The 12,402-nt window shown below is 35.0% G+C and overlaps 1 protein-coding gene across 2 annotated transcripts; it reads left to right on the top strand.

The window, feature by feature from the left end:
• Nucleotides 1–6,553: 6,553 nt before the first annotated feature.
• Nucleotides 6,554–11,990, top strand: LOC119996120 (ribonuclease P protein subunit p25-like protein). Of its 2 annotated transcripts, none has more exons than XM_038842645.1 (9): nt 6,554–6,683; nt 6,818–6,940; nt 8,098–8,178; nt 8,326–8,414; nt 8,510–8,584; nt 9,185–9,246; nt 9,329–9,391; nt 10,144–10,326; nt 11,616–11,990. In XM_038842645.1, the coding sequence occupies exons 2-9, from the start codon at nt 6,818–6,820 to the stop codon at nt 11,699–11,701; spliced, it is 762 nt and encodes a 253-aa protein (XP_038698573.1). In that variant the 5' UTR covers nt 6,554–6,683; the 3' UTR covers nt 11,702–11,990. The 2 variants fall into 2 exon arrangements, with proteins under 2 accessions (XP_038698573.1, XP_038698572.1); XM_038842644.1 differs by having other exon boundaries at nt 10,144–10,332.
• The last annotated feature ends 412 nt before the right edge of the window (nt 11,991–12,402 follow it).

Here is a 12,402-nt window from a genome sequence, read left to right as displayed (position 1 = left end):
TTAAGTGAGGCTTATGCCTATATCTATGTGAATTTGACTTGCATATATGCTCAATATAATGTTGCAAAATAAATTTTCAAAAACAAACATAAATGGACTAAGTTAGGACATAAAATTTGATTATCCATAATTTAACCAACTTAGGATTAAATGGCATGAAACTTGAACCATACATTCATAAGACCCTAATATATGTTCTAGGAAAATAATTAATTGAAGTTGAGTGCATTACATTCATATTTGGTCATATGCTTAATTTCTGCCAAAACCAAGATTTTACATAAAACTTACGTTTTGTGCATGTGTTTTTTGAGGAACGTGATGAACCAAATATTCTCTGATATGCATGAAATTTTATATTCACCTTAATCACAATATTACGAATATATTTTACTAAGGATAGTTTTAGTGATTTTGTCATTTGTGATGTGATATCCTTGTCCTAGCCATACAACTCAATATGTGACATGTTCATTCAATTTGATTAGACTATAACTTTCTCATATGTGAACCAATTAACTTTAAATTTGGCATGTGTATTATATTCACCATGATTTCATATAGAATTATAATGGCCAAATTTTGACCATCACACATAGGGGCTACATAGTGAGTTGATTGTTATACTTGTGTTTTATCAATTTTTTGATTTAAGTAAGTTATTTGCTTGGTTGAGTGACCAAACGATTCTCGATTATTATGAACCTTTATATAGACATTTTAATATGCTTAAAATAATTTATCATGTAGTAATTAGAATTTTTTGAGTTGTTTTTTTAAAATATAATTAACCTAAGTGTCTATTATGAAACTCGTAGAGCTTACATTCAATTGGGAAGTTCTACATCCTATTTCTTTGTAAGTTATTCATTTTGATGATCATATATGTTCCAAGATTCAGTTTTAGAAGCATGGGAAGTCTGGTTTTCAAAGATTAGCTTGGAGCTCTAGAAAACCAAAAAAATCCTAGGTCACCTAACCTTCCACTAAGGTCAAATTAATTGGTGATTGAAATTAGTCTAAGGGCTGAATATAATGGAGAATATGAGCTGTAAAATTCAGATCGAGACGTGAAAATTCAAAGTTGGATTGCATGCTACCCAATTATACATGAATTTGGTCAAATGCAACATTTGAAGATTTATGTGCATGGAACATACATGAATCGACTATATGAACTATAAAGGTGCTCAATTTAATCAAGAAATATTATACAAGCCCTAAGGATTTTCTCTCCACATTTTGAATGCAAAGGGAAAAGGAGGGAGCCAAAACACTTGGAGGAGAATGAGCCAACAAGGCCCTTGTTTGGGTTTATCTTCTCAAAACTTGGAACCAATTTCAAATGTGAAGATTGAGTAGTTGAATGCATCACATGGCTGAGAATTAAAGAAGATTGAAGGATCCAAGATTAAGATTAAAGTCAATCTATGGGTGCTTATCATGATAACATATAATGAGAAAGTTGGCAACTTTGAAAAAGGCTTTCAACAGTTGAAATTTCAATGGTCATGATTGTTTTGTTTCAAATTTGGATGGCCAAGATTAAATTGAAGATGGAAGGCCAAGATTGTGTAGTACAACAAGATTCAATGGTCAAGATTGAAGGAGAGGTTAGGTCAAGTTTAGTGTGTCTCCTTCCTCTCACTCTTGGAGAAGCATATTGAAAATTCTTGAGAGAGAAAGTGCATACAACCTTCATCAATCTACAAGTTATTCTTGCCATTGTTGTGATTCAAGCTCCACCTGAATTATTGCAAGCGTTCTTCCTACTCATTATCAAGCTTCTACATGTGATTTACAATGCCTCTTGCTATTGAAAATCAAGCCCTAATTGAGCCTAACACTTCAAGAGATCCTTCATCTATTTGCTAGGTGCAAAGGAAGGATTCTCAACGGGTCTGTTTGGGTGTGCGGTATGCACACCCAAAACAGAGTTCAGTTGAGTAGAAACTCTGTTTTAGCATAAAAAAGTTGTTTTGTAGTTCGTTGAGATGGGAATCCAATCGAAAAAGTTGCATTAAAAGCTAAAGCACCTATCAGGTGCTTATGGGAGAAAAGCAGTCCCACATAAAATCTCGTCTCACTTGAAAACACGAAAAGTGAATAGTTTCAGCGTCAAAATTTGGTCTGCTATTTACAGTTATGCCATTGAAAAAAAATAAGACATCCTAAACCTAAATCGTGCAATCACGAACTCCCTGAACTCCGAGAGAAGATGAACTCCCGTCATCCAAGACAAGACGAGGGTATGAGAAAATCATCTTCAACACTTCAAATAGTAACAGTCGATATCATCATCACTTAATAAGGTATTTTTTACTTCGATCTATCATGTGTTAACTCTCTACTTCGATTTAGGGTTTGTTTCATGATTTCATGGGGTTGGGTTCTGCTTATGTTCGATTGCCTGGGGATTTAGGGGTTGCTTCATGATTTCGTGGGTTTGGGTTCTGATTATGAGCAATGGTGTGGGGATTTTGGGGTTGCTTCATGATTTAGTGGATTTGGGTTCTGATTAAGTTCGATTGGTTTGGGGATTTAGGGTTTGTTTCATGTTTCTACCTGGTTTTAGAAGGTCATTTCAATTTACTTCATGGATGAATGTCCCTCTCATATGATATGTGTAATATGCTTTTTTATTCGAGAAGCATCCAATTATTACCTTAATAATCTGTGGTTTAATTGTTCTCTCTTAGTTACTATTTTGGCTATTAACTTGATCTCTTTTTCTCAATATGTATTTTTGTTAGGAATTACTAATAGAATGGGAAAAATGATTATTGGATCATCAGAACTGAGAATTCTTTACTTGTGTGGATACTTGATGGTGCTTCTTGTTGAATAAGTTGAAATACAACTACAAGTCTTTCTTGGTATTTCACCTCTGGATTTCTATTATTGATTGGTGCCTTGGAAATCTAGTATTATGAAATTTATTTGGTCTCACTAGTCTATTTTGGCTCTGTGAATGATATTTGGAACCCTTTGACTGCTAGTTTTGTTTTGTGATGAAGGTGAAGTGCTACTTTATAGATGTTTGGTTGGTTCTTATTTGGTTGGCTAGATATTGGAGATTTATGATTCTTTTGTGTATTCATGCTATAAGCAAAAGTAATTAAATCATGGTATGAAAAATTATATTCAATAAAGTCTTATCAGATGTACATAGCAATTTTCCTCACCCTCCCGTAGATAAACTTTATGCATTCGGCTTATTATTTATATTTATTTTTTTTGACAACTGACATTAAATTTGTTTAATGTAGGGAAATACTATTTAGTTGATGTCGGATATCCAAATCAGAGGGGATATCTTGTGCCCTATAAAGGACAGAGATACCACCTAGAGGTATTTCGAAATAGTCCACAAGCCATAGGCCCCCGAGAAGCATTCAACCATGCTCATTCTTCTCTATGAAGTGTGATTGAGCGTACTTTCGAAGTATTAAAGAAGAAATGATTGATCCTAACTCGGATGTCGTCATATAAATTTCGTACTCAAGTAAAGATTGTTGTTGTGTGCATGGCCTTGCACAATTTCATTCGAAGGCACGCATACACACTATTCAAGATGAAGATTTTATCGCATATGCTGACGAATTTGTGGTTATTGGAAATGACAACGACTTTGGTACTCCGGTGGACATTGGGACATTGGGGAGCCTTTACATTTAAACGAAGATTTAGAGATGGCCACTTTACGTGATATGATTGCCGTGGAGTTATATGATGTATAGTGTAGCATAAAATGAACCAATTTTCTTTGATATTAATGTATAATATACTATGTAATAATGTATAAAATATATGCATTTGGTACTAATGTAAAATATGTATATATTTATTACAACTTATAATTATATCACCTTACATCACCGTAGTTTTGTTCATCCAAACGCTAAACAGGACATCAACTCATCTCACCATAGTTTTTTTTGACACGCCAAACGCTTTTTGCCTACAGAACTCACCTCACAACACCATAACTTTTTACCTCACGGCACCAAAATACAAAGCACTCCCAAACGGACCCAACATCTTTCAAGGTCTTGGTTAGGTATAATCTCAAAACACCTCTTGCTCTTAAATTTCAAACCCTATCCGAGAGGCATACTATATTGTATTTGAGAGTTCCACACTTAAACAATTTAGTGCTTAACTTGTGAGAACACCATTCTTATATCTCGTAAAAATTCCCTTGTGAAGGGCATTTGTATTGTGAAGTTTGCGGGTATTCTAAGAGCTCTTGTGAAATGAGTTTTGAGGAGCTTTTAAAACCTCACTTTAGTGGAGTTGTGAAAAATCCTAGGTTGGAGAATCTAGGTAGTGGATGTAGGAGGAGGACCTCCGAACTACTCTAAATCAATTGTGTCTATTTTTTACTTGTTTTGTTGATTGCTTGCCTATTTGATTGCCTACTTGTTTATACCTTTCCAAAATCGACTTTGGTCAATGAGACCTTGCATTTAAAACAAATTTTCTACCCTTATGTGTTGAGCATTTACTTGAGGTTTTTGTTATTGGAAATTGAATTTGGTACAATCATAATTCGTGACATTTTTTTTGTCTCTAACTATGCACACTCATGAGTTTACAGGGAAATATAGGCAAAGTCAAACATACATGCTAAGAAAAATTAGAAATAAAGGGAACATAATAAGAATCTAAATCGACATAAATTAAGAAACTAAATCATAATAATATATTTTAGCACCCTCTCTCAAACTCAATATTGTAATCAATATGTTATTACAATATTGAGTTTGTAAACGAAGATCTTTTAATGCAAGAAGAGATAGATTGATAGTCGTTGATTGACTGTACCAGTAATGCAAGCATGTATATATCGAATTTAAACTCCAAAAAAATCGCTGAGTGTACAAAAAAAAATCTTTGCATACAATATATGTAGTAAAACCTCCAAAGTACAACTTAACACAAATAACAAAACTATACTGCAAATCCGCCAAGAATCATAAAGTCTCACAAAAAACTAATGAAAAATTAATGCGAGCGGACACCCGTGCTTTGCGAAATGAGACAAAATATACGACATACAAGAATGTAATATCACAAACATGAAGGATTAAGCTTAACACAAGAGGGGGGTGAATTGTGTTCCCAAATTTCATTAGGAATCTCTTTAGACAAAATTGACCTAGATAAAACCAAACAACACTTAGCACACAAATTAGGTCTCTAATATGTGTCCTAATCAAATTTCACTCAAATGCAATATGTGATACAATGTGGAATGAATGTCAAATTATCAAATAATCATGTAACACCAAATATGTTTTCAAACAACAATCTGCGCACCAAAATATTTTCAATCAATTTACCTAGCAAATCAAACTCAAATCGCACAAAATTTTATATGCAAGTCCACAACACACTTGTTATACTAAAATTTCAGCTTAAAATTCGAATCCTAACTAGGGTAATTATGCACTGACAAATGGCAGAGATTTGGGACAGGTTATGTTTCAATCAAAACAATCAACCTAATGGTTTAGAGAACCCTCCACTAACGCAAATAACTATTAGTGAAATATTGTTCACTGCAAATAACCTGGTATTTCTGAGACTTAAAACAATCAAACCGTTAGCAACGCTCGCGCATATAAACATGATCAAAGTAGAATATAAATCATTTTACGAAACAAAGATCGAGGTGAGGTTATGCACCTTTGGCCTTAAAGCGATTTATTGCATACCACAGGTGCTTTAGTCGTTATGCAATATCGCCTCCCAAGTCTACTCGATCACACACTATTGATAGCACAAAACAATGGTGTGACAACGAATCAAGGTTCTTAGTACCTCTCTCTCAGGAAGAATAAACTCAGACAATGAGAATAAGGAGAGAAGCAATTTTGGAATTCTTTGAAAGCTTGATTTCTCTCCTCTAAGCATGACCTTATATAATACTAAAATAAAACTAAAAATCAAAGTAATAATACCAAAATTAAAGAGGAATTATTAGGTTAGTTACATATCTTGTAACATCCCATTAAATACAAAAAATGTTACAACCTTTGTTACATTAGTTAATTCATGTGATTTGATGGAGAAAATAGTTCATTTTTGCATAGTTGAGAGAAGAAACATGTCATATTTTTATAGATTAAGGATAAAACATTTAAGTTTATCAAAATTTGTCCTATAGGAATTTTTCGATATGTCACATAAATATCACGCACGATTTTTCCTATTATTCTCACATTAAGAATGAAATAGATACTTTTTTATAGTTGAGGGACGAGATTGAGAGCAAAAGTTATTTAAGATGAAAATGAAACCACGAGTATAGAGTATATTTAAAGGAAAATTCTCAGGTGAGGGATCTATGATGTAAGTGCGGTCTCCGTACGTGATCAGGCCTGTGCGTTAATGGTGTTAGATGGGCCGCACCTGAGAATTTTCATATTTAAAGAAGAAAAGTTAATATTTTTAACTTTTGTTTCTCAGTCGTGGGTCCGACAAATTGAGAAAGTACAGATATGCCACGTCATCAGGGGAAAATTCAGTTTAATAAAGCGGTCTCTGTGCCGAAGCGACCGCTCTCGTTCAAAACCCTACCCGCTCTCCTTCGCAGCAGTTTTGGCTTTACGATTATTTGCTTCGCTATCTAACAGACATCTCTCACGTGTTTGCTCGCTCTCCAGAAACCCTAAACGGTACATCTTGTCGATTCTCTCTCTTGTTTTATGTCTTTGGTGACTTTGAGATCTGTTGCTTTGGAAACTCGACAACTTATTATATCTGTGTGTATATATCAATCAATTTATTCGTTTCTGGTTTGCGTGTCTAGATGGATCGGTATCAGAGGGTGGAGAAGCCGAAGCCGGAGACACCGATTAACGAGAATGAGGTTCGCATTACCACTCAGGGAAGGATGAGGAACTACATTACCTATGCCACCACTCTCCTCCAGGTCCTCCGTCTCTATATAATATACATATATAGTTCCTGACATCTTTGCATTCATCACTTGTGTCTTAATCAGTCTTTTATTGGTTCAATGTGTTATCTTTTTCTCAGAAGACTGGACAGGGGCTGTAACTTGTTGTTGCCATATGATTCGTGTATATATTGCTTAGTGAATTTAGCTATAATTTTTCGGAGAGTGTGCTTCTGCGTTTAGTGTGTTGGGATTGATTCTTGTTCTTGATAGTTGATAATTATGCTGTTTGGATAAACCTCCTTTTTGTTTGCAGTTTTTTAGTCTATATTTCGGTATTTTACTCAGATGTATCTTCAGTTGATGAATTTTCACTCTTTCTAATTATTTCAACTGTTAAAGTGGAAGGACGAATGATTGTTGTCACAGAGAGGATTGAATGCCTTCAGAGGCATTACATTTTAGGTTTTGGTCTCTAGTTTTTCAGTTTGGAAAATGATATTGGTAGTAGTCTCTTTTGCATTTTTTTTTTAAATAGAGAAGAATTTTGTGGTAGTCTTTAACCTGTTACACAACATGTTTGTCAATTGTCATGCTCTTGAACTTATTTCACTATTTTTTGTGAGTTTCTTGTGCACATTCTCCAGTTGTAATGATGCTTTTTTTTTCTTCTTAATTGTCAAGCCTCCTAAGAATCTAAGTGCAAGTGTGTATTTTTTACTCTTAGTTTTCATTTGCATTCTAAATGTCAATAGTGAAATTACACTATTCAAGAGAAAACTGTAACAGCAAAAGTAAAAAGTGCTGTCTCACTGAAAGGTTGTTCTCCTGTTTGACGAGTTTCTCCTGCTTGTATTTTTTTACCAAATCTGGATTTTTATGGGATTGCTCATTTATAATTAAGTTTTATTAGGATGTACATTTGCGAGTATTGATGATTTTTCTTTCTTTGAGGGTTTTTTTTTCTTCGAATTCCAGGGTATTAAACTTTTTAACTTCTCATGATCCCAGTCATCATAAGATTTTGTGAAGTTATCCTAATGAAATTTACATATTTGGACCCTTTGAAATTTATAAGGATTGAACAATTTTGATTTCAGTTTAAAGATTATTTTGAGTCACTGTTTTACTCTAATATTTTGTTTCAAAGGTGAAGTGTGATTTTTTTCCCCTCTCGGTCATGTTTTCAGGAGAAGGGATCTAGTGAAATTTCTCTCAAGGCCATGGGCAGAGCTATAAACAAGACTGTGATGATTGCTGAATTGATTAAGGTGAATCACGTGTAACTTTGGAATCATCTTTTGCTTGATAGCATATAGTGCGTCGGATGTTCTTTTGTTAGTGCATCTTGTTTACTTGCATTTTGATTTCATGCCCGTATACGATGTATGCGCTTCAGAATTTGTATTTCATTTCAGAGAAGGATCGCTGGTCTTCATCAGAACACTTCCATTGGTTCTACTGGTGTAACTGACATGTGGGAGCCACTTGAGGAGGGCCTTCTACCGTAAGGATTTTCACATATTCTGTCTCCATAGTTAGGTTGTATTAGATAGAATCATCATCATGGCTGTCTGGCTGATTTCTATGTCCCTCTGTCAGCCTGGAAACTACACGTCACGTATCAGTGATTACAATTACTTTGTCCAAGAAGGAGCTAGATACATCTTCAACAGGGTAAGTAGGAAGTGTTTGTGCGATGAACTAATCGCTTATTTTTTTTTACTGTTAATTTGTTTGACTGTGCATATGCAGTCGAAATTTCTAATCTGTAGTTTAGTCTTCCTGTATAGAATTATTGCTTGTATGTATTCATTTATTTTTGCTGGGTGTTGTGGACATTTCCGTTGTAATACTTTCACTTAGTTGAGTTACTTGTTACTTTTCCATAAAGTAATTTCTATATTTTTTGAATATTATTTTTAGTTTTAAAGAACTGGCTGGCAACTGTGGGTCATTGGTGATATTTTTTTATGACATGTGCGTTAGTTAAGATGTTTGTCTTGGTAACAGTGCTTCCGGCCTAGCTAGCCTATTACATTCATTAATATGCCAGTCAAATCATATGAATCCATGGGCTTTTGTGAATAATTTTGATCGTGTGAACCGGAACGGTGCAACTGATTTCTCAAACCACTCCTTTATGTTTTACCAGTATTGCCAAGTCTGAACTTTTGGTAATATTTTTAGAGGTCAGATCTTGAGCATTACCATTTGTGTACCATGCCATGTTATTTTCTGTTGTTTGAATACCATTGGATTATTTCACTTATGCAGCTATCAAACGCCTATTCCAGCTGACCAAGTGAGACCATGGGTTGAAAATGATTATGAAGGAGGTAAAAGCTATTGCCTATCTTTCTGATTCTACAGCATATGTAGCATCTTAATCAATTTTACCTTTTTTTTTTTGTGGAATAGAGGGGGGCTCTCCTAGATTCCCAGGCAGAGGACGCGGTGGTCGTGGGAGGGGTGGAGGCAGAGGTAATGACTATAATATACACTGTTCTAGCATTTGTCTCTCTCTCTTTTTTTTTTGGGGGGGGGGGGGGGGTGTGGGAATGCTTATGTTTTTCATGGGAATGCTTATGTTTTTCATTGTTACTGAGATTGAGTTATACTAAATTTTCTTGGGAATTTTCAATATCGTTTTTGGTGTCTCTCGAGCACTTGTAGATCTTCCTTTATGACTAGATGATTAAGATTTAGGACCAATCATGAATGATGCTTTGAGTTGGGGCTCTAATTAGTATGGCGTGACATGGTTGCCGGCTGGAATCATAGTCCATTGTTTTTTTTTTTTTTTTTTTCCTGGTGTATAATGTGGATTGTCTTGTCTGTTTTTGTTGTTGATAGTGTAGACAATGTTGTTTATTAGAAGTTCATTGTTTACTTTCCTTAGGAAGCAGTCGCGCCACACAAAGTTCTTACCAAGTCCATCTGTCGAAGTTCTATGTTGGCTTGGTTTTGTCGTCAAAATACTGTATATTGAGAAGGATGAATACCATAAACATTGTGTTAATAACGTAGGCATGGTGTTTAGACATGGATATGTAGTATTTGTGCGGTGACTGCTCACTTGTGAGATCAAGATTACAAATAAGAAAAATCAGGCTATCATAGTTTTATTTTAAGATAGCTGAAGTATCTTTCTTCTTTTTCTTTTTTCTTTTTTCATTGAAAGTATGCGAATGTGATATATAACAGCTGCTAATAGATCCACGGTCTGTGTACAGGTTACAATAATGATGGAGTAATGGAGTATAATGGCGATGGTGGGCGTGGATATGTTGGTAGGGGCCGTGGTCGGGGTAGAGGTCGTGGTTACCGTGGACGTGGAAGAAGCTACGGAGGTGGATACATGCAACAACGACCAGGTGGTTATGTTGACTATGCAGGAGGGGTTCCTAATACTCAAGGTGGTGGTAAGATTTATTGTTCACGTTTTCACTTGATTAAACTTAACAACAAAGTGGAAATGGGTTATATGAGAAAAACAACCAAATATTTTTATCAACTTGCATAGAATTTCATTGGATCAATACATTCATCAGCATGCATAGGAGATTTTTGTTTTCCCATATCGATGTTGATATATTTTTTCGTTGATTGTCACCGTTTTTGAACTTCAATTTCTTTATTTATGTTGAGATTGAAAAACTTGGTTGGATTTCTATCTTCTATTCCTTCCATCCTTGTCATGCATATGCAGCCATGTGAAGTTTTGCTTGGTTTCTTGAACAAACTGAATAATATGGTTGATGTTACTGGCTTACTGCTTATGTAGATATAGACATAATTAGATCCATAAATATGTGCTCAATTTTGTTTGCAACTTATTTGAATGATTTTATAACTTAATTTTAGGTTATATTCAATATCTTATGCTAAATTCTTGCTGGTTGTTTCCTTTTTTCCTTCCACTTTTTTTGTGGGGGTGGGGGGCAAAAGGTAACATTATTAAGCGCACCAAGTCTTTTTTTGAATAAAAAAAGGGAACGAGTGGTTACCAACCTAATACGAGGGAAGATCTAATACAAGAGAAGAAAAATAAGGAATGATCAGGTTCAACAGATTAAACACTAGATTATGGGTATAATTTAATTATTTCTATTATTAAAGTTATTCAGGATTCTCTTTCTGAATGCATTCTGTGTGAAGAAAGCTTCTTTTGCAGGCACTTTAGTTTTTGATATTGTGTTTGTGATGTAAGGCAAATTCTTAAGAGTCTTTCCAAATTAAGCGATCTTGTCTTCTTGTGTCAAGATTGGCCTTGTATAAGGATTAAAGGAAAACTGTGAATAGCTCTCAATTCATGGCATTCCTTGGAATGGGACATACCAAATCACCTTCAAATTGTTGATTCAGTCACTGCGAGTTCTTGCCCATTGCAGATATCGTCCATAGCTTTTTGTTGCTATTCTTCCTCTGTAATGTCATCATTTGTGAGTGGTATTTTTTAACCTGCAAGACCATAATTGTTGACACAAGAGAGGGCATCTTGATTATGGTGTCGAATGGCTTTTTATTTCCGTTCTGTCTTGTTTTCTGTTTGGACTCTTCCGAGTTAGGTCACTGCAAATATGTAAAGCTGAATTTAACAAAATATTGTGGTCTGTTTAATGATATGTTCAAATTCTCTTATTCCTTCATGAAGCATACGATTGTTGGGTGATTCACCTTTAGAAGTATTTGGTATTTTTTGCAGGGCGAGGACGTGGACGTGGCAGAGGTAGGGGCCGTGGACGTGGTCGAGGTTTCAGATCAGACGGTCCAGTCCAGGCTGTTGCCTAAGCCCTAGAATAAGGTTTAGAATCTATTTAGGTTAAAGGTCTGGATGCCTGCTCTGCTGGTTGTCTTTTTCTAGGTAGAAACTAGTGAGAAAATGATTAGTGGATTTCACTAAGAAAATATCTAGTTATGTCAGTTAACAGTTGGCTACCTCATATCTTGTCGTTGGCCTTGTTTTTGTAGTTCAACAGTAGGATGATTGTTATTTATTTCTGAGGAATCTGTGAAGTGTACGCAATACATTTTTTTTTAGTTCTCAATCTAGAAAATAATAGAGCGGTACATTCGTTGATTCGATTCTCTATACAACGTTCTTTGAAGAATTTGTTGTGGGGATAAGAGATGCGAGGGCAGATAACCATCGCAGCAGCTTGTCGAATAATATATATATATTTATTTATTTATGTTTTGAGTTTATGGTTGGAGGTTGGTTGGAGGTTGGTTGCCGCCCTTGTTCATTACAGAATGATTGGAAGCCATTTTAGAAAAGAGGACAAAACTTTTCCCCACTATAGGTTAAAAAAAGTAGGTAGGATATCATGCAACTGAACCTTTTGTTTTGTGTTTTTTCCCTTCTTTTTTGCTTAACATAACAGCTGGACTATTGAGTGAGTTGAAAGAAGTTGATTTTGGTGATTATCTGCAGATAGAAAAGTATTAGTGATGCATGGATCGTGGGGATAAAATAACTAAACAAGGCCAGA

This window comes from Tripterygium wilfordii, chromosome 4 (genome assembly GCF_013401445.1).
Source record: "Tripterygium wilfordii isolate XIE 37 chromosome 4, ASM1340144v1, whole genome shotgun sequence".
Classification (NCBI taxonomy): domain Eukaryota; kingdom Viridiplantae; phylum Streptophyta; class Magnoliopsida; order Celastrales; family Celastraceae; genus Tripterygium; species Tripterygium wilfordii.
The sequence above is the reverse complement of the archived record's forward strand: the minus strand, read 5'-3'. Positions and strand labels throughout refer to the sequence as shown.